At 39.7% G+C, this 21,266-nt stretch overlaps 2 protein-coding genes across 2 annotated transcripts; one reads left to right on the top strand and one right to left on the bottom strand.

Annotated features, from left to right (window-relative positions):
* The first annotated feature begins 64 nt into the window (after window positions 1-64).
* cfap43 (cilia and flagella associated protein 43) lies at window positions 65-16,744 on the top strand. The gene is made up of 38 exons (XM_030071092.1): window positions 65-93; window positions 199-452; window positions 721-817; window positions 917-1,084; window positions 1,356-1,506; window positions 1,729-1,867; window positions 2,060-2,142; window positions 2,288-2,419; window positions 2,507-2,623; window positions 2,747-2,824; window positions 2,956-3,104; window positions 3,678-3,781; window positions 3,985-4,134; window positions 4,246-4,400; window positions 4,700-4,864; window positions 5,062-5,192; window positions 6,059-6,230; window positions 6,885-6,983; window positions 7,675-7,752; window positions 8,094-8,219; window positions 8,316-8,420; window positions 8,555-8,671; window positions 9,284-9,475; window positions 9,933-10,139; window positions 10,509-10,598; window positions 10,845-10,925; window positions 11,781-11,909; window positions 12,009-12,128; window positions 12,473-12,580; window positions 12,814-12,900; window positions 12,994-13,082; window positions 13,200-13,407; window positions 13,829-13,941; window positions 14,142-14,301; window positions 14,479-14,643; window positions 15,980-16,060; window positions 16,166-16,319; window positions 16,544-16,744. The coding sequence occupies exons 1-38, from the start codon at window positions 65-67 to the stop codon at window positions 16,717-16,719; spliced, it is 4,959 nt and encodes a 1,652-aa protein (XP_029926952.1). The 3' UTR covers window positions 16,720-16,744.
* Window positions 16,734-18,109, bottom strand: sfr1 (SWI5-dependent homologous recombination repair protein 1). The gene is made up of 3 exons (XM_030069889.1): window positions 17,721-18,109; window positions 17,227-17,580; window positions 16,734-17,149 (listed from the first exon to the last, which is right to left on the bottom strand). Exons 1-3 carry the CDS (start codon window positions 17,814-17,816, stop codon window positions 16,961-16,963), a joined length of 639 nt encoding a protein of 212 aa, XP_029925749.1. The 5' UTR covers window positions 17,817-18,109; the 3' UTR covers window positions 16,734-16,960.
* Window positions 18,110-21,266: the final 3,157 nt, after the last annotated feature.

Raw genomic sequence — 21,266 nt, 5'->3', positions numbered from 1 at the left:
GTGTCCGTTTGTCTGTAAGAAAAAGCTGAATTTTTATTATGTAGACTGTCATTATAATGTTAAAATGGATGCCGTTGGTAATTTAGAAGTCAGGTATGTCTTAGCTACAATTAAAATGTTCCACTTTGTGAGACTTAGCTTAGAAAAAGTTGATTTAAATGTCCTCATAGCAGTCCAACTGTTGTTTCCTCTTCTCAGGTGGGCACAGGGTTTGACAGACCACCGTGTTGAATTTGTCGACAAGACAACAGTATGTTACACATCTGGGAACTGCATTGTTTTCCTTGACCTGGATACGAAAAAGCAAAGTGTGTTTCAGTGTCCTGGCAGAGGCATTGGTACCTTCACTGCGAATGGAAAGAGTAGGATATTAGCCTTCTCTGAGCGGAAGCTAAACCCATCTATATTTGTATACAGCTATCCTAAACTTGTGTTGGAGAATGAGCTAAAAGGTACGTCAGTATTTTCATCACATCCAGACTAAATTACCATTGAACTGGCATCTGTATTTCCATTAAGAATTACATTGTGTTTGTGGTAGGCTACTCAACAGAGATTATATGCAGAAGATTTGCTTTTTTAATCTCCTGTGATATCCTATAGTATTTCTATAAGCATATAGGCTATAGTTGTATTGTGATATTTGCATGTATTGCCATATTATTTGCTTGTGCAACAGGAGAGTTTAATACAAAATTGTCACTCCTGGGATATTTCTAGGATCTGCGCAACTGGATTATACGTCTCTGGCATTAAGTGATGGTGGTCCTTATTTGGGGTGTTGCTCTACTCTTCCAGACCACAGCATTACAGTGTGGTAAGCCATGGAAAGCAAAATTCCACCTTAAACATAATATCTGTTGTGTTTACTTAGGCTGAGTGGCTGTGTTGCTGTAACCATGACTGTGTGATGCAGGAATTGGGAAAATGCTGAGCCAATTTGCTCACAACCACGAGCCGGGAAGGGTGTCGTTTCTTTGGTGTTCAACCCCATGAACTGGCTGCAGATTTGTGCTTTGGGTACAATATCCCTCACCGTGTGGAATATTGAGAAGAGCGCCAGTTTTCATGTCATGAAACCGAGGTGAGGTGGGGCCTGTGTTGTACAAGTGCACAGTTCAAGTCTCATATGATATTGGAGAATTTTCTTCGGCATTTTTATATATATATATATATATATTGAAGTTCTTTATTCAACCACTGAGGAAAATTGCATTCACTCCTTAATTTCACAACAAGTGCAATGAAAACAAACAAATTATGGATTAATAGAATAATTCTCGGTCAGACTATTCCTTTCAGATGCTCATGATTAAGACAATAATCTGTATTGCTGTGTATTTTTGTTTTTACAGTGTGATAGAGCTTCCAGCAGCTGATGGCTCCGTCACTGAGAGAGAGGCGCCCCCCTCTCATATTATCAATGACAGACTGACCTATTTTGGTCCTCAGATGCCTGCAACAGCCATCTCAGGGCTCACAGGAGACAAGGCAGACATTGTTGTGGTACAATCCCTCATTTCACTCTGACACTAACAATATGAAAATAAACACCACTAGAACACACTATATGTTTGTTTTGGTGATATAGCAGTATTGTTTATAGGGAAATCTGAATCTGAAAATATTGTAAATATCCAAAGCTGTTTTATTGTCACACAGATGCTCAAGTTACAGCACAAAATAAACTGTGTTATCCCACTTCCCCATTTGATCCCACTGACTCAGCAGAGCACCAGGGCCACACTGACCGCTACTGCCATCTGCTGGACAGCCACATCAGAGCTGTATGTGGGCTGCAAAGAAGGCTTTCTGCTGCTTGTTGACCCAGACAGTCTCTCTGTCTCAGTTCTATTCAATCCCACAGGTACACACACACACACACATACCATCTACTAGCGCTTTGATGCTAGAATTTATTACAATGTGTGGATTGGTTCAAAGGCCATTAAGAGCATTTGTAGTGTTTCTTATAAGTATTGCCTTGCTGAGTAATTTTATCCAGCAGAAACGATGGCCCTTGACAGCTGATTTGACTTGTGTTTTTCCTCTGGTTCAGCTGCCAGTGCCATCCCTGAACTCAAGAAAGGCAGCTTTCAAAGCTTAGCTCTTCATGGGAGCAGTTTGATTGCTGCGAAAAAGGTATGAGCCCAAGTTTGACGTCTGAGAAATGTAACAAACAACAAACTTGGTGTTCTGTGCCTCAGAGATCTTATGTGCAATATGATACATCTGAACTTCTCACCTACTTCAGATTCAAAAGATTACAAACTCTGACACTTTACAGGAGGGTGCGATGCACTGCCTGCACATCAAAGAGAGCCAGATTGAGATCACACAAACATGGGAAGTAGATGTACCTGTCACATCTGTCATGTACTCCCCTGATTATGAAACATTACTTTCATTTTCAAACATGGTGAGTAGTCATATTAACTATAATGTGTATAGGCTATCATAGATGTAAACAAAACAGCGATACTTTATTTTGCCTCTTTTTCTTCAGGGTCAGATCTGTATTTGTAAACCAGCCCAGTCAGAGAAGATGGTGAAGGTCCTGGATATTCTCAGTGGCAATTTTGTGGCAGGAGCTTTGCTGCACACTAAGGAAAACATTTGTGTGGTAAAGAATGACTTAAGCTCAAGTGTCAACAACAATCACAGTGTCTCATGATGTTGTGTGTAATTTAGGTTAACTCCGCTTCTTTGAGCAATGCTGTTTGTGTATTTTTATTGCTGGTTGCAGTCAGTGAGAGATTCTGGAGAACTGCAGCTGTGGTCCGCAGATGGGTTTTGCATTGGTTCTCTACGTCTTCAAGCCGAGGTCACACTCACAGCATGCAAACACTCAAAACATATCAGCAATGCCACATTCAATCCATAAGCATGAGTTAAAATGGCATAAAAATAAATTAGAGAAATTATTAATTGTCATCAAAACTGATGTCTGCTCAGGTGACAAGTCTGGCCTGCTGTCCTGTAGCACACTATGCAGCTGTGGGAACTGTCTCAGGCCACGTGCTTTTTATTGACCTGATCAGGGAACAGCAACCTCGCCTGGTTCACAAGGCCCATCTGTACTCCAGGCCTGTGGATCATCTGGTGCAAGTATCATCCACCTCTGTGATGCCACTGAGATTTACTCTTTTTTTATGTTGTACTTATGTCAGAGTATCTCATTAGTACATTTAAACATAAGTAGTTTCACTTCTGTAACCACTTAAACTCTAATTTCCCCACATATTTCCCCTTAAGTTTCTTCAACGTTAGAAAAAATCCGTCTTTTTCCCCCTTTGTACAACAATGTCATGTGCATATTCTCTGTCTGCTGGTTGCACCACTTTACTCAAGCTACATCATTTATATACTGAGTGAAATATTCAAAGCCAAGATGCCATTGTTCTTTGACTGCACCATTACATGTTTAAGAAAATATTTAGATGTTTTGTGCATCATTTCAGATACATTTCCTTTTAATTCAGCAGAACATATTTGGTATCTTTGGAAACCTTGGGATCTCCACTAGCATTTAAAATAAATGCCTCTGGGTTTGAACAAAGTTTGGCAGCACAGCAATAATGAGCCCACCAATGGGACAGTGTTAGATAGGTTAAGGGCGGTTTAAGCTCTCTTATTCGTGTGTATGTTTGTGTCTGCGTCTGTGTTTGTGTTTACAGTTTTGATCAAGATGGGAACTACCTTCTCACCGGCGCCTCAGATGCTCATGTCTTTGTAGTAGATGCAAAGCCGTCAAAGAGATTTTCAATCATAGGATACACAGGTAGATATTCTGTGTTGTACACAGTTTGTGGTAATGGTTTAGAAATGTTATCACTTCCCCTCTGCCTCATCAAAATGATGGTTGCTTGAGCTACATGGGCAGAGTTATGACATCCTCTATCTCAAATCTATGGAAAATCAGTTTTACTTAAATTCTGAAAGACAGAAAGGTGTATAACATTGTGTTTGAATATTTCCTCACAGTTGTTCCTGGGCCCATTTTGTCGCTCTCTGCCCAGTACATCAGAGACCGCAAGCATGTGAAAGTTCTTGCACTTTGTTCTGGACAGAAGGACCAAAACCACGAGGGCAGCCTGCTTACACTGCTCACTCTGCCTGTGAAGGACCTTGCAGGTAGTCTACTGCGGTGTTGCTGGCACCTCTGTAGACAGGCACTGTTAAAACTTGACTGTTTCAAATCTCTTATTTTTTGCTTGATATTAATTATATAATCTGCACGTCCAGGTTGTGTGGACCTGCGGGGTTGTCTGTCTAATCACACCCTGCAGCAGTCCATACACCAAGTGCCTCATGCCCTCCAGTCCTGTGTACTGGGTGTCAATGAGGTCTTTGCTTACTGCCACAAGAAGAAAGCTCTTCAGCGTTTCCAGCTGCCTCAGGTTTGCTGCTACTTTGAGTTTGAATCTGTTGCTTAACAGTGATCCAATTTGATACACAATTTGTTGGTTGGTAATTCAGTTTTAAAATGATTTTTCTTGAATAGTGAACTCAGCAGTTTCTCATGATGCTTACATCTCTGCCCTCATTGCCATCAAATATAATATATATTTTTGTTATTACACCATATGGCAAAGGTTCATATGAACAATAATGCTTGGCTTTAGGGATGTGTTCTTTTTCTCTTATAACACTTGACACTGTTGTGACATTGCTCCCACTTGCTGATTCTTTTTCTCAGAACACAGACCGTCTCTCAGGTGAAGAGGGGGTCCAGCTGAAACTACAGCAGGAGGTAGAGGGCCATCCCCTGGGCCCCGCCTCTCTTGCTCTGTCTCCTCACCACTCATGGCTGGTCACTGTGGGTCGAGATGGCCTACTACGTGTACGAGAGACTTCCTCACTGGTAAGAGCAATAGGCAAAATCTCAAAATGTGTCTCAAATTATGTGGGGATTTCTTTCCTCAAAGGGATGGTAAAATCAGTTAAAACACCAAAAACAGCTGCTGCACTGCATGTTACTTGTGTAATGTTGGCTAGCTAAACTGTAGCATGTATAAACTGCAAACTATAATGTTTAATGCTACCTAATTCACCCTGCAGGAGAGGTGCATTGAGATACAGTGTCATTCCTGCCATCTTGGAGGGGTTCGGAGTGTCTCCTTCTCTGCAGACAGCCAGGCGCTCCTCACGACAGGCCTCAGAGATGGCTCTCTTGTGTGCACTGATCTCAAGTAAAGCAGTCAGTGCCTCCTGTATAGTGTATGGTATTGAACACTAGAGGGCACCATCACTCTTAACAGAGTTGTCACATGTAGTTAGTTTGACATATTCAGTACTTCTCTCACTTTTGTTTGGCAGTGAGGGACACAAGGGAATAAATGTGATTGAAGTTGTGGGTCCCGAGGAATCATGGCCATAAGAGAAAGAGAAAAAAAAAAACTCTGAGAAAAAAAACAAAACTCAGAAAAAAAAAAAAAAAAAAACAAAGCCCGATTGAACTTCACAGCACCCTCTCCCCTCTGAAATCACACCCCACACACATTCCACTTCTTCCCCCTCTGCTTGCTCTAGCATGCTTTTGTTTTGAAGTTTAAAACTGCTTTCTACTCTCTCCTTATAGGTGTTTAAGTTTTTCTGAGGGTTAATCTTTCATGTATCTCTATCAAAGGAATATTTTGTTACATCTCTGTTGGTTCATTATATGTCTAGTCCTTGGTGTTGGGTTATTTTATTTTTGCACTCATTAGAAGCTCTCAGTAATGGTGAGTCCCCCCATAAATACTTATATTAAAATTCCCAGAGACATTTTCTGGCACCACAGGCCCCTTTTTGGCCAACTCTTCCGATCATGTCTCTGTCCTCTAAATAGAAATTAAAATGTCCCAGGGTAGAGAGACAAGAGAGCTAAGAGTCATTTGATTCACATTTAAAAGCATCAAGACCATTTCCAGTTTATAAAACACCTTATTTTCTTCTACCACTTGATAGTCTTTCTTTACTAATTTGATATGGATCAGCAGGAACAACATATTCAGTATCTTTACATTTGAACTATTTAATTGTATAATACACTTTGTATTTTTTTGGCTCTGTAAAGAATCAGTGTGATGGGTGCCGAGAAAGGGAATGAAGCGACTCAGTACAGACAAATTGTGGCCCGTTTGTTGGTGAACGTGTTGAATGCAGAGAACCTCGTCCTGAGTGACTTGCCTGACTGGAGCCAAACATGTCTGTCGTCTTCGGGCTCAAAAGAACCACAGGAAGAGGAGGTAATCAAAGTTCTGCTCCAGCTACTGTACATTGTCACTCAACATCAATTTTTATCACAGTGAATTAATGACAGGTTACATTTTTCTGATTCTCACACAAGGTTTGCATAATACGTTTAGAGCTACTAATGTGTTGTCATCAACCACATATTGGTATCTTTGATATGAAACACTTGGTGGCCAATTGTCATGAGTGTAATTACACAAATATCAAAATGTATGGCCTACGTGGACGACAAGTGATGTTGGTATTGTTGGGAATCCCAATGAAAGGGTGTATATATGGGGTAATTTTATCTGCTGATTTTAAATGTTTTTAACTTAGAGTTTGTGCTGTTATCCTGGAGTTAAACCATTTCAAAAATGCTAATCAGACATGAATCAGTGTTCTTTATTCTTTACCAAGATATTGTGATATTATTTAGAGTTGTAATATTTAATTTGGTTTTGTACAATAAGGTAAAATGTGTATCATGAAGGCCACATTTTTCACCAATTTATTTTATGTGATTTATGGCTGATTTCACACAGCTGTCTTTATTTACTCCTGTGAAGATCATTTTAGCAATGTGTCAGGTCATTTTCTTGAATTTATAAATAGCTATGTGTTAATTTTATACCAGTGCTTGTGCTAATTCATGTTCTCCTCTGTAGGTCAGAGGTGAAACAGAGACTGTGGATGTGACAGAGCAGGATGGGAGTCATACCAACACAGCTCCAGACCCCACCTGGCTGGAAAGCAAGCAAGAGGCGGTTAGTGACTAATACTAATGGATAAAGTTAACAGTGTTCAGATATTTGTATTTAGTCACTTCAGAGTTGCTGACAGATAATTATGAAAGAGTCCTTTTCACATGTGTGCAATACCCTGTGCAGCTGTGTTGCTTTTCTGCCTTTCACCATGCAGCAGCTTGACATATTGTAGTGTGAGAACATCAAGCAATGAATGGGTAACCAAGGTCTATAGAGCAGATAAGCATTTGTTAATAAAATGAAAAGTCTGCTACCTTGTCACAGGTGACAAGGAACCTTTTTTGATAACGGCAAGCTGATACTGAAGGTGTGGCAGTCTTTATGTTGTTGGTTTTCTTATTCACAATCACACATATGAGAAGCAGCCAGAGTCAGGCACTTTGTAGCCAGCCTGAACACTACTACATGCTTTAATCTGACGCAAGTGATTTGTGAGCTCTTACCCTCTTGTCATTCAAGTTGCATCGTGTTGAGTGGTGAAAGGTTTGATAGCATATAATTTAGAATTTTTATGCTGTGCTGTGAAATTTATCACAAGAAACTACTGCAATTCTACAAATGTTTATTAGGCCCACCATATGTGTTGAAAGGTTTCCCAGATTGCATACACTGTCTAGACTAGCTGCTTTATTGCTTTAAAAAATGAAATATAAAATAAAACTGCCTTATGTTTCACTATATATGTCAACAGGTTGTGAAAGCAGAGATACAGCAATATTATGACACAAAGAAAAACTTGGAGGAAAAAGTCAAAGAATTACGTAACACTGTAAGTGAATTTAATGGATTTATTTCTTACTTGAAGCTGAAGCAGGTGGCCGTAATGGGGCTAAAAATAATGTCATTTTCAAAAAGGACTTGGGTACAAATACAGCATCATGACAAACAAACAAAACAACAACCAATAAGCAAAAATATAGTTATGCAGTTATCATGTAAGTGCTATGTCAGAATTCACAAAATTAACACCCGAGATCCTTCATAATCATGTCAAACTAAGCCCACTGTTTCTAGTTTTCTCACCAAAAAAATAGTTCCAAAAAATTGGCCAACAAGTGTGCCACAGTTAGCATTCATATGATTGACTAATGGCCCCTGTGTGACCCTCAGATCCAGGAAATGATGCGTGAAAATGAGAACCTCCCAGATGCTGAGCGTCTGGAACAACAGCAATTCAATCTAAATGTGGAGGAACAGAGGAGGTCAGAGATGAAGGGGGAGCAGGAGGTTACCAAGGTAACACACCCACACATATACACAGACAAATATACTGAATCTTTCATTTTTGCTGTGAGGAGATGGTATAGATGTCCCAGTGCTTTAACATTTTAGGTGAGAAATGAGACAGAGCTGGATAATCTCGCAAAAAGTTACCTCTACGATGTTCTCAAGAGAGAGTGCTGGGATTCTATGGTGGTCAAAGGCAAAGCTGTCAGGGTAAGATGACTTTGCTAAGCACAGAGTTGTTTGACTAATACAAGTTACATTTCCTCTCCTTGTTACGCATCATAATTATGACCTGTATGCAATGCACTCAGCCCTACTGAATCAACTCTGTCTGTTTTCTACAGGCCTTCTACTCTGACCACAAGGTGAAGAATTACCCCATGAGAGAGCGAACAGAAAAGGAGCTGGAGGAGCTTCTCAGAGTACAGAATATGAGGAAGATTGAAAAGGCTGCCTCCATTGTAAGTGAAACTAGGCCACACCCATCGACTTTTACAGGCCTGCAAAGTCTCTGCTCAGTGAGCACAGCAAAGCATATGTAATGAGTTAGAACGAATTAGCTCATATGTTTAGCGTTTTTCTTTTCTTTTTTTTCTTCTTTTTTTTTTTTTAAATATGAAACAGACATGCAGTTTGTGTGTAACCATATCAGTGTGATGGTATGGAGCTCAATGGCCTGCCCAAAATCATATATATTCTAAAAGTTGTGACAACGCAACTATGAAAAAGAAAGTCTCCACTGATTTGGTTTTGACTTCCTGGAGGGACATTTGTGGCCAAACCATTCAAGTCAAAACAACTTTACTGCTGGAATGTTATTTAATCCTTGCCAACAATTTTGAATCACAGGACTACAAACCTTGACCTTTCAATGTTGTAACACATTTAAATGCTTGAAAAAGTTCCAGGCCGTTAGTGTTGAAACTCTTCTAGATATACGGCTCTGTGGCCTAGCACTGATAGAACTCTGCACTGCAATTTTCTTGGGGGGAAAAAAAGACAAGCGTTTATCCCCTACATTTATTTCAGCCCACTCATTCAGAGTATGTGTCACTTTTCTCCAACTGCAATAGGAGATTCCAGAGAAGAGGTCCAACACAGCCAGTGAAAAGGAGGAAGAGGAAGAGGAGGAGGGCGATGAGGCAGATAGCGCTGCTGTAACGGGCAGCCTCAGTGCTCAGTTAGGATGTTCAAACCCCTATCTTTATGATCAGTTCAACCTGCAGACCACAGAGCAGAAGATCAACCAGATAATCCTGCTACAGGTGGGAATCTGTGAACAAAACTGCTCAATAAAACACCAAGATAGTGTTTTTTTGTTTGTTTGTTTGTTTCTTTGTTTGATTGTTTTTTAAATAAAATATCAACTAAAGGTACATGTGCAAAATTGCTAAGGGTTGACTGAGGTAAGGACCATAGCCATGTTACTAATGTCAAATTTTTTCTGAAGTGAGTCTAAAGGATCCTCGCTTCCTTGGACTGTCTGCAGTTTTGCATAGCACACCTTAAATAAAAGTGAAGAAAATATGGATTTATGTGCAATATAAAAATATTGCACAAAAATCTAAAATAGCTAAAACAGTTCAACAATAAAGAAAGATGGTATAAGTGTTTTGAGAACTGACAAAACTGACTTTTCTAGCACTCGGTTAAATTGATATTACCACACAACTTTTACTGTTCCCTCAAGTTAATGTAATCTCCCCCTCATTTCCACTGCAGGATGTGATTTATCAAGTCAAGACAGCTTTCAACAGGGAGTTTGAGGCCATGCACAAGAAAAAACAGCAGGAGGTCAGCCGTGTGAAGGACAAGAACAAGCGCATCAGGGAGATCATGGTGGAACTGGGCGTCACCGAGGAGCTGTGGGAGCCCAGTCTGGCAGACAGTGAGCAGCCAGAGAGGGCGCTCATTGTGAAGGATTCAGAGGTAAACCCTACAAAAACATTTAAAAAAAAAAAAAAAGTGTTAGCATTTATGTAGGAGCCTGCCAGATGGTTTTAGAGGTTGGAGGAGTTCAACTCACTTCTGAAGAATGAAGTATTCAGGAATGATAAATTAACGTGGAAACAAAATGTGTGTTTATGTTTGTGTGCATGTTTGTGTGTATCTCATGCAATACAAAAATGTGCAAGAGTGTAATGGGACTCTGGGTGATTTGGCAATGTTACAAACAGTGCCTGCATATTGAACTACTTGGTTTGGACTTGGACACTGAAATGTGACTTATCAAACGGCTATCATGATATGAGATTTATCACACTTGCTCTAAAGAAAAATGCCTCTGTCCCACTCCAGATAAAAGTAGAAAAGTACCTCAGCCCAGAGCAGAAAAAGGAGGAGGAGGAGAGGAAGAAGTTGGAAGAACAAAGACGTTTGGCTGCCAAGGTATGCTAACCACAATAAATGTGTTTTTGTTTTTCAACTCCTGTTTGTCTCTAGTCCCAAATGCTGAATGGAAATCTGTTTTTTCTTCTGATAAAATTTGCATCCATGATCACTTAGTACAGTAAACAATAGTAAAAATCAACAGTCTTTCTCCATTAAATGAATGTTGTGATGTACTAATATCTTGTTTTTAATAGTAGTCCAGTCATCTTGCATTGACTGTGTTGTTTTGTCTTATTATTCCAGGGTGATGAGCACAGAGAGAAGGCTCTGGATGACATGATGGGTGGAGCACTTGAAGTGAAGAAAGAGGACATACTGAACATGGTTGGGCCACCACATTCAATTTATAATTGAATCTCTCATAATTTTTTGATATTTGAGGAATTTGTTGTCAGACCTATTTCTCAAGACAATGGTAATCTGAGCCATTATTTATAATTCAATCAAATGGCATTTATTCAATAGTGTATTCCTGGATTAATAACAGCTGATTGGCACAGAGCACTATCTCCCTGTCTCTCAAATGATGCAGAGATATTGCAGAGGGTTTTTAAATGTCGAAGGCTGATTGAATAGATTAAAAAAAGTTGTTTGGAAAGGGGTTCCAATCAAGACCAGTTGTGAGTGCGATGCGTCAACTTGCGTAAATCTGCCTGGAAAAGTAGATGGGCTGTTGCCAATGTAGTAACTGTAAGTGTTGCTGCTGAAAAAAGTTTACATTTTGATAGTGTTCATGCCATAAACCTGTACAGTTTGCATTTTGGAAAATTGTGGCACAATATACGCATATACTGAAATGCCAAACAAAAATGGACTTCGCTATTCCGTTTTGTTCTATTTTATACACAAGAAAGACAGAACAAAATGTGAGGGAGTGAGAATGTACGGGTGTGAGAAAGAATGAGGAAACAAAAGAGCAAGCAAAAGCAAAACCTTACTTAACCCCTGCCGTTGTCTTGAACTACACAGCACCTTATAAAATACTTCATTAAACACTAATTACCTACATATACAGGAAAGATTCAATATTTTTATAATGCTGTCTCTTTAAGAAAATTGGATTTTTTTTTTTTCCATTTCTTTCTTTCTTTTTTTACTTGAATTCTTTGCTAAGCAAACCCACTCAAATTAGACAAATCAGCATGAAGTGCTCAATGTTTCTTTGTATTTTCCCCACAGGAAATACCTCAGCCTGAGTTTGTTCTGAGCAAACCTGACACTCAGTGGAGTGAGGAGGAGAAAAAGGTCTACAAAGAGTATGAGAAGAAGAACAAAGAGCTGAGTGAGGAACAGGAGAAATACAGGAAGGTATAAGACATATTCATAATTCTATTTTACTATGATAAATATGATTTTCTGCTGTTCAGTGACAGGCATAAATTATCTGTGAACGCTACATCCTTCCAGAGCCTAGAAATTGAAATGAGGAAACTGCAGGCATCCATCAAAGATGCTACTGAAGGGTTCGATGAAACCTTGACAAAGTTGCTTGAGTGGAAAGTAAAATCTGAAATGGTGATATACCAGGTGAGCCAACACACACGCGTGCACAGTACACACACAGGCCCACAACTCACAGGCACACACAGGCATACCCAATCTTAATAAAACCTTTATTTAATTTTACGATGTCAGCTCTGTCCAAAGCAAATAGGACACATACAGTATGTCCTATAATGCTATAAAGTATTTTATGGAATTGTAAATTGTTAAGATAATCCACATCAAACCACTTCTACATCTGCATCATACTACTTACATCTGGTCAGATGAAACTGGTTGTACCACTTTAGATCATTTACTGTAATATGTGATATAACTGTGACACATTACAAATTCTTTTTTATCTTGTTTTGTGATATATTTTACAGGAAGAGCTCAAGATTACCAATATTGTTTACTCAATTCTCATAGAAGAAGAGATTAGAAACCGAGAGGTTGAGCTCAGCCTAAAACTTGAAAAATTTTTGGCATACAAGGTAAGAGGACCCAGTTCTTACACGGTAATGTTGAAGGTATTTAAGACCTAGATTTTATTGGCAAAGACGATGGCACAGGTAGGTTCTTCGAAATTGTAATATCACATTGTTTGTCCATTGCTCAGGCATGTTTAGCATGCAGGCGCTATCTTGTTTGGCATTTTAATTTGTTTGCCTCTAACTGTTTCCAGTTCTTGCTGCTCTCACCTCATCAAAATTAATTTCTCTGGCAGGCTGAAATTGAGGAAGAGCTTCAGAAACACAAAGATGATGTTGAATCATTTCTTGTGACCTATGATAACACTGTAGCTGAGGACAAAGTAAGAATGCTGGTAAAATACAAATGTCTCAGACCTTTTGGGCAGTGACTGGTTGTGTCCAGGCATGCTGTAATATTGTTCATGTCTCTCAAGCTTCTTGACAAAAAATTCAGGAAGGACTTCCTTGATGTGCCCGTCCATATTGTTGAGCATCTCTATAAGCTGTTCAAGCGTAGACCGAGGTAATACCAAGATGTTTTTTTTTTATTACCGTACATTTATGTAAAATTTAGAGGAAAAAAAAAATGTAAATTTCTTGAGTGACAGCTGCCATGTTGTCATTGTTGTTTGTGCCCCAGAGTTCAAAAGATGAGGACCCAGATGGACAGCAGCATCAACATTAAAGATCAGTCTCTCTGCGGCTGGATGGCTGCTGATGGGCTCAGCCAAATGCTCAAGGCCATGGAGGAGTTAGACGCTCCAGAGAATATGCCAGAGGACTTAGACCCATTGATCTGGGAGAGGTTTTGTCTTGTCCGCAGAGCAAAAGTAGAGAGTGAGCAGCAGGTGATGAGAGCACATCCCCATGTATGGGAAAGTTAAAGAGAAGAGACTGTAAATCCCAGTGTCTCAGGAATGGACCACTAAAATGCCAAGATGACTAAAACGCTGTGAAATTAAAAATAGGAAATGAGCCTGCATGCATGTTTTCAGTTAGACTGTTTAAAAGCAACAAGAGCATTCCATATATTCAACACAATTTATAGATATTGGCTCTATGTTGATGCATATTTTCAGGGGTTTTTGTAAGTCTGAGGTTTGGAAGTTAGATTACACTATTATTCCCGGTTATTTAAAATATAGCACTTCATCACCAAGACTGAGAGACAGTAATCATTTGATTACATAGAAGAATTATTGTAATGTTCTGTCCAGTCCAGCAATTAAAAAGTTTACCTCCCACTGTTGGATTTACTCATCCTTGTAGGTAAAAACAATGGCTCTGACTCTTGCTGAGATGCAGGCGTTCCTGCAGAAGAGGATTGATGAAAATGAGACTTATGAACAGGAAATCAAAAATCTCACTGATGAACTTGATCGGTATGAATATGTTATCCCTTATAATGCTGTTTTGATGCAAAATAAACTATAAGTATTGGTTAATGAACATTTTATTATTCATTCTGCTTAGGTAAAGGTTAGAAAACCCTGATAGAAATGCACACTGGCCACAATTCTTATTTTGTTGCTTAATGGAGCAATTGTCCCCCTGTGCTTTTCCTTGTTCTACCTCCTTTCAGCGTGCATAAGGAGAAGAACTGTTTCCGGAAGGACATCATGGTCCAAGTGCTGATGAAGCAGGGCCAGGTTGAGCTGACTCCCACAGACCTAACTGCTGACTACTCCGACTCTGTGCTTCACCACAGGAGTGTGGTAGAGGGCCTCAACCACACCATCAAGGTCAGCCTACACAACCAGACTTCTAAAGACATTGTAAAGCAAGGCTGCACCTAGCTTAACGCTGGCTCTAAGCATGACAGGAGATCATACTTAGTTTACATTTTGACAGATTAAGTGTTCACGACTTATTTAACAAGTGATTGTCAGGACAAATGGTAATCACATGTCTGTGACCAGATGTTTGGAGAGCAGAAGATAGCCGCCATGGTGGACTGCAAGGAATTCCTTAAGGGCCTCATCCAGGAGGAGTGTGAACACAACAAGATGGAGATGCAGATAGAGGACCTCAACACCAATGCGAGGGACATTGAGATGTTTCATGTCTCACGGAAGCTACAGGAAGTGAGTGCAAATTAAATTTGCATGACTGCCTCACCCGATTCACATGATGAATACTGCTCATTCAAGCAGTACCAAGCTTATTTGTGCTCTCACTCATTTGAAATAACTTTCCCATTAATTGTGATACTGGGGTAAATGTTGATGTATCATATCTAAATCACACTAAGGTGGCTTGAAAGACTGAATTAGTTAATAGCATTAACCTTGCATTTTTTCTTTTAAATGAAACCCTTCATCTGCCTCCAGGGGCAGAAAATCATTGTAGTGCTGCAGCAGTAAGCAGTTTTGCACCTCTGGCCACACCTAAATAAATGATCACAAGGCAGGTATTTTGCCTGTGGCTGCACCAAATGCTGTGCCATCAGCAAAGTGTTACCACCCTAAGTATGGGTGATTCATTTTCACAGACACACCTGCTTTTCACTGTTGATCTCCACCCAGCTTCTTTGCGTCTTTCAAATTTATGTCTTTGATGGAAACGGGCTGAAAACATTGTCTTTATATGTGGTTTAAATGATAGTATGATCAACATGCTGTCCCTATTCCCTCTTCACATCTTATCTGTGACATCTGTGTACTGATTCAAGTTGTAAGTGATGTTGCACATTCAAATTGCAAAGAAAAACACAAGAAACTCTGCATCATTTGACTGCAAATTTCAGTAAGGCATTATCTGGCAGCTTCATCAAGAACTGTTAATAGATAACATCACAGAGAGGGATAGTGTGGTTGAGCTGGAGTGCATTAACTCCTCACTACACATTATAAAGTGGTCTAAAAACACAGGGAGCTGGCGATTGAGCAATGGGAAAATTTCATATGGTCAGATGAGTCATTCTCTCTATTCTAAACAAGTCAATTTGTATGTTAGGTGCACACAGGGGACACTTACAGGCCTGACTGCTTGTTTCCTACAGCAAAATGTTCAGGTACTTCTGCTATCTGTAGCCTGCACTTGCTTGAAACACAACAGAGGAAAATAAAAAAATAAAATAAATAAATAAATAAACATTTTGAGTGATCCCATTCATCCAATGGTGGAAGACAACAGTCCTAATGGATAAAATGACAATAAAAACAATATACATCATGTACCATGGCTGTCCCAGTGACCAGTTTGCACTTTCCACCACCATCATCAAAACACCGAATGTAGGACTTTCCCATGGTCACATCTCTCCTAGTTTTCCAGCTTGTAGAATCTATTTCAAGTTAAAGCCTTTCTGGTGGTTCACAGCAACCTAGAGCCCTGTCCAGATATTTTATAATTGTAGCTACATTGTTCCGTGACTTAAGAAATGATTTCATACTAATCAGCTTTTCCCCTTCTTTCCAGTATCTCAGCGACACAGATTACCACTGTCAAATATCCAAGCAAGTCTCCACTTTGCAGAAAGCCATTGCTTTACAGGAAGAGGTAACGGCAGACTAAATATGCGAGATCCTCTCAATCAACCACATCATTGTGTGTTTTATACACTTCAGTAACTTGTAAATGTGTATTATGCGCTTCTATTTTCAGGCTCATCTACAGAGTGTACAGCATCATAAGAAAACAATTGAGCTGCTAAATAGGCAGGCAGCAATTAAAGCTCAGAAGGATGCCATGTTAGACCAGCAGCTTGCCAATATGCAAGTGACTGTGGCTGAGAGAGGACATATATGTGACGCAATAGGTAATCAATCATTTCCCAAAACTAATTGCCCCCCCCCCCCAAATCAGTTGCAGCATTATATTGCCTATAATTTTTTTTTAAATTTTATTTTCATCATACATAATGAAAAACATTTTGATAAACAACTTAAAATACAGCTAAATCACAAGGTAGATCAGTTCTGTAGTCTGTTTTGAGCCCCATGTGAGTCATAAAACACTGTGTGGTTTGTGGTTGGTGTTCAGCTGTGCAGGACAACCAAGAGGAAGAAACAGAGCAGCGTTACCAAGAAATCATCCATATAAAGAACCTGGAGGATTTGGCCAAAGAACTGGCAGTGGAGCTGGATATCCAGTGGACAGAGGTAGAGCGCTTGAGGATGAAGACCTTTCCTTCACTCAGGCTACTGACACACAACTAAAAAAAAGTGCTCTCTTCAAGGAGAAACAGGGTTTATTTACATTTCTTTTTACAGTTAAAATAAAAATGGCAACAGAGATTTTCAACATGAATTGTACAACTTAAGCTGGGAATAACAATGGCACAGCAGCAACAAATAAAACAATATATAACCATCTCTGAAATGTGGCAAAGTATTATTTCTGTGTACCATATACATATGTGTGAAAATATGTGTATGTCTACACTAAGGCAGCATATATTTAGGTAGCGAAGTCCTCTTCTGCTCGGTCAAAGTGCAGTAGGGTGTCTTCCAGGCCAAAGAGATCAATGAGCTGGGACAGGCTGGCCTTTCGTCCGTCGATGGGAAGATCTGTCTGGAGCTCATAGAGTGCAGCCTGAACACAACTTCGCCACTTGTCAATTAACATTTGGAGCTGGGTCAAGTCATTCTGGGGAGAGACAGGCAACAAATGATCACGTGTATTCAAATTAATGGGCATTCACACTGTTTAAGAGCAGATAATACCTTGCTTCTGTACATTTTGACCATCTTCAGCCTGCGAAGAGTCTCCGTCTTATCTCTAACCTCCCGTCTGAGCTGGTCCCGCAGCTCTGACATGTCTGCAGGAGGAGGCTGTGTTGCTTCAGGACTGGGTCCAGCAGCCCTTTCACTCACTGTGTTTCTGTTTACGTCGACACTCTGCATGTCTTCTGAGGGGTTACTATCGGTTTCCTTGCAAGCTGCTGGAACATGTTGGCCAACCTCCTCCTCCTCCCCATCATCAACACAGAGGCGCTTGGCCACAGACAAGGGCGAGGTGAAGGAGCGCCTTGATCTCTTCAGCCTCTCCCTCAGTGAGACACTGAGCTTTTGATTACTCTGTGGAGAAGTCAGCCAATATAAGACAAGGTGCACACACGTAGTGTCTAGTTATTCTCAAGATGCCAAACAAAAGCACAAAATCAACAGCTGTGTCAATCTTTTCAACTTAGCAAACAAATGACACAATTTCAACTTACCTTTTCCTCTTTTGTTTCGTAGGGACTTGATTCCCCGGAGTAACATGGTGTGGAATACACAGATTTTAATTTGGCTGCCTTAGGAGTGATCTCCATTGCTGAAACATACCTGAGTGCCCTATGTGATGTTCAAGATAGATGTATTTGTGACTTAGAGAGGAGCGTTAGCTTGCTGACCAACTACAGAAAACATCAACTCCTAGAATTCAGAAAATAAAAAAAAAAAAAACACGTCGTCGACAACCTCTAAATAACACCAATAGTGGCCAAATTGTATTGACTAAACATCGAGCATTCCTGTTCGTCAGTAAAATCCCAATAAATTACACACAACAAGCAACAAGCAGTGAAAGCAATATATTTTTCTACCCTTCCGTCTTTTCGGCTCAAGAAAACCTCCAAGAACAGTGATTGGGCGAAAAGAGACGCGCCTCCTTTCGAGCAGGATCATGGGAAATGTAGTTGCTGGCTAAATAGTTCATAAAAACGTACAAGGATCGTCATCTGTCCATTTTATTTTATTTTATTTTATTATTTTATTAGTTTATTTATTTATATATATATATTTTTTAAAAAAATAAAATAAAATGAAACACCTAATAAGAGCAATAGAGGAACAACAGTCCTGAGTTTACAAGTTGTTACAGTGTTTAAGCACTGGTGCCTTGGTTACGGCTGCTCGGAGGGTCTAGTCATACCATGAATCATTTCTTCTCAGCAAGGCTGATTCACCTCTATTAGGGGATTTATCCGAAAATCCTGCAGACTGTTTTATACATGCTCCAAGTTTCAAGATTGCTTTGAGATGATATGCCAGTACAAATTTAATTATGACTTTCTGAAGCCTTGAGGAGATAGGTGTGAGCTGAAATGTCATCGTGCCTAGACTTGAACACCAGTTCTTAGTTGTCTGATATTACACACCCTGGGGAATAGGGATTTTAGCATGCTATAGGGATGAATCTCACAGGGCTGAGGGTTGAGGATATTTTCTACTGTGTGTGAGTCAGGAGACATTTTATCTACCTTGAATTTCAAATAGCTGGCATAAAATATAGGACAGTGCTCATCCACAGTGCAAAAGCTGTAGCTGTGGCACACTAGGATCTCGAGGCTATGTGAGACATATTGGGAGAAGGTGCCAACTCCTTTATGAGAGACAGGTGTGTAAGACCTGAAACTCACAAACAAGGTCCCATGCCATCTTTGTGGGGGCTATTGATTTATCCATTGATGTACATGGGTCAGTGGTGGGATGCAGAGCATTAATTTTGTACCCTGGGCGTGCCAACACTCTGCTTCCCTCCAGCGGTATATGGTCACGCTTCAGTGCATGTAGTGAGGAAAAGGCAGCGATTACCATTTACTCATTTAAAAACAAAGCAGATTAACTTTCATCCCCTTGTTTGGGTCTCCTTTGTAGCGGAGGACATGTGAATACACTTGAATGGTGGGGGGCATGAATTGCAGTGGCATCACTTGGTTGGAATACTTCTGATTCACTGCACGTTTGCTAGGTGAATGGATGTTTTGTGTTAGGGATTATGGGTTATTTGGATTTCCATCGGAGAGAATCCCCTTTGCACCGGTTGCTCTGTGCTGGAGGTTTGCTTGCTGTGGTGCCAACGGCTTGTCTGCTTGCACTTTCTTCCTTTTTAAGATTTAAATTCAGTAAGTTAGACTAACCAATAACACTGCTTTGTACCCTTTGTGATTGTTGTTTTTCTTGATTGATGTGGACTTGTAAGTGCTCCTGAATGGGTTCAACCCTTCCTCACTGTGTATACTCTCTGATGTAATATGTTGCCCGCAGAATGTCTGCAATCAAAATTTCCACTGATGTGCTTTCATTTCTTTTGGAATAAAATAAAATGGGCTTTCCATTTGGGAACATCTAAGGAATCTATTAGAATAAGTTACACACTTAATCAATTCATATTTTTGAAGGCAAAAGTTTCACCTTTTTTAATTGTGAATGTCTCATATATTTTCTTTTCCTATTAAGCTTGACACAACAGATCAAATTCAGATCATTTATACCAAAATTATACATTTGATACTCTGTAATCTATGATACGAACAAGGCAAGCAAACACAATAGAATTTAATCTCTTTCAAACTTAAATAAATGAGAGCAGCCACTACATCATCACTACATCCAACTATTTCTTGTTTAAAAAATAGTCATGGATAGCAGCTTTCCAGAAACAAACAAACAAACAAATTTACATGAAAAATAAAACTTCTCCAAATAAATACTGAAATTTGTGATATGTGATTTTTCAGTTTCACTTTATAACCCAATTGTATCATATTTATAAATAAGTGACTTTTAATAAATTAAATACATGTAATAAATTCTTTTGTTTCCGTACTTGAACGAACGCACTAAAACACACTAAAAAAGGTGGGGAAAAAAAGATAAAAATTATTTGTCCAGCCATAAAGATATGCTTGTAATACCTTTCATCACTGTAGCTAGGCCAAGGATGCAGGCTAATAAATGTAACATCCAAAAGGGGCTCGAGTTACTTTCCTAAAATATAGCTTGATGCCCAGGAAAAAGAGACAGGCCTGCTATGTTTGTCCATCTATAAATGTCTTAATGCTCAAAATGTCAGCGCAAAGTTCAGCCAGGTTTTTGTGTGTGTGTGTGTGGGGGGGTAACTGATATATTTTGATGTTTGTTCCTAATCACCTAAACACGTTGGCAAAAGCAAAACAAACCAAAATGGTTTGTGCTCAGGAATCTGAAGACAAGACTCTGGTGCCAGTGTGTGATGACAGAGTGCTGATGATAAATATAAGCAGCCTTTCTTTACACAAGCCACGGTGGTGTGCCTGTGGCTTTTGTGTGGTTGTGAGGGGGAAACAATATCACATATCTCTCCCTTCATCTGAGTAATGCACCAGGTATGATGTTTTCTGGTCTACCTGCGGAAAATTGGTGGTATCCTGACATCACCTCGAATGTCAAGGTTCACCTACACGGTGAATCATGTCAGCTTGTCAAACTTATAATGATTCAGCACTTTCATGTATGAAGCTGCCTTAGTGTTTTTCACTCTGTGTTTTCAACAAGTCCTTATAGACAAAACAAGGTAAAGCTCATCATGTTGTGAGTGTTTAAACCAATGTCAGACACCACAACATAACAGTGATGGAATGATTATGGCAATCCAGGGATAAGCCTTCTTTCCTGGAAGGCATCAAATTCTCTTATATCTTTTTTCCCCATATGGTGGAATCTTTATTTTTTGTTTTAACCAATCCTTTTGCCCTATGTGCCATCATTCAAGCTGGCGTGGATAATTGATTGGAACAGCTCCTCCTCCGTACACTGTCCTCCAGGCCATTTGTTTTCCATCTTTTGGGCAGATTGGAGTCATGCTTGGTGTGAGTCATGCAGGGTGGGTGAATGTCTGCACAGGGTGTGGTGAGCGAGGGTTCCTACTGGCGCTTGCGGCTGCCACTAGTGGAAAGCATCTAATCTGGCTCAAATTTGCAGAAATGCAAATTATCGGGTACTATGTTATGATTATGATC

This window comes from Myripristis murdjan, chromosome 15, assembly GCF_902150065.1.
Source record: "Myripristis murdjan chromosome 15, fMyrMur1.1, whole genome shotgun sequence".
NCBI lineage: Eukaryota > Metazoa > Chordata > Actinopteri > Holocentriformes > Holocentridae > Myripristis > Myripristis murdjan.
Note: the sequence above shows the minus strand (reverse complement) of the source record. Positions and strands in the feature narration are given on the sequence as shown.

Bases quoted from the DNA above. Each gene is read 5' to 3' on its own strand.
- cfap43 (XM_030071092.1), top strand. From the start codon at position 65: ATGGATGCCGTTGGTAATTTAGAAGTCAG. The intron at 2,825-2,955 runs GTCACACTCACA...ATGTCTGCTCAG, and splicing joins CTCTACGTCTTCAAGCCGAG to GTGACAAGTCTGGCCTGCTG. The intron at 10,599-10,844 runs GTATGCTAACCA...TTATTATTCCAG, and splicing joins AAAGACGTTTGGCTGCCAAG to GGTGATGAGCACAGAGAGAA.
- sfr1 (XM_030069889.1), bottom strand. From the start codon at position 17,816: ATGGAGATCACTCCTAAGGCAGCCAAATTAAAATCTGTGTATTCCACA. The intron at 17,581-17,720 runs GTAAGTTGAAAT...ACTTCTCCACAG, and splicing joins ACGAAACAAAAGAGGAAAAG to AGTAATCAAAAGCTCAGTGT. The intron at 17,150-17,226 runs GTATTATCTGCT...GTCTCTCCCCAG, and splicing joins TCAAAATGTACAGAAGCAAG to AATGACTTGACCCAGCTCCA.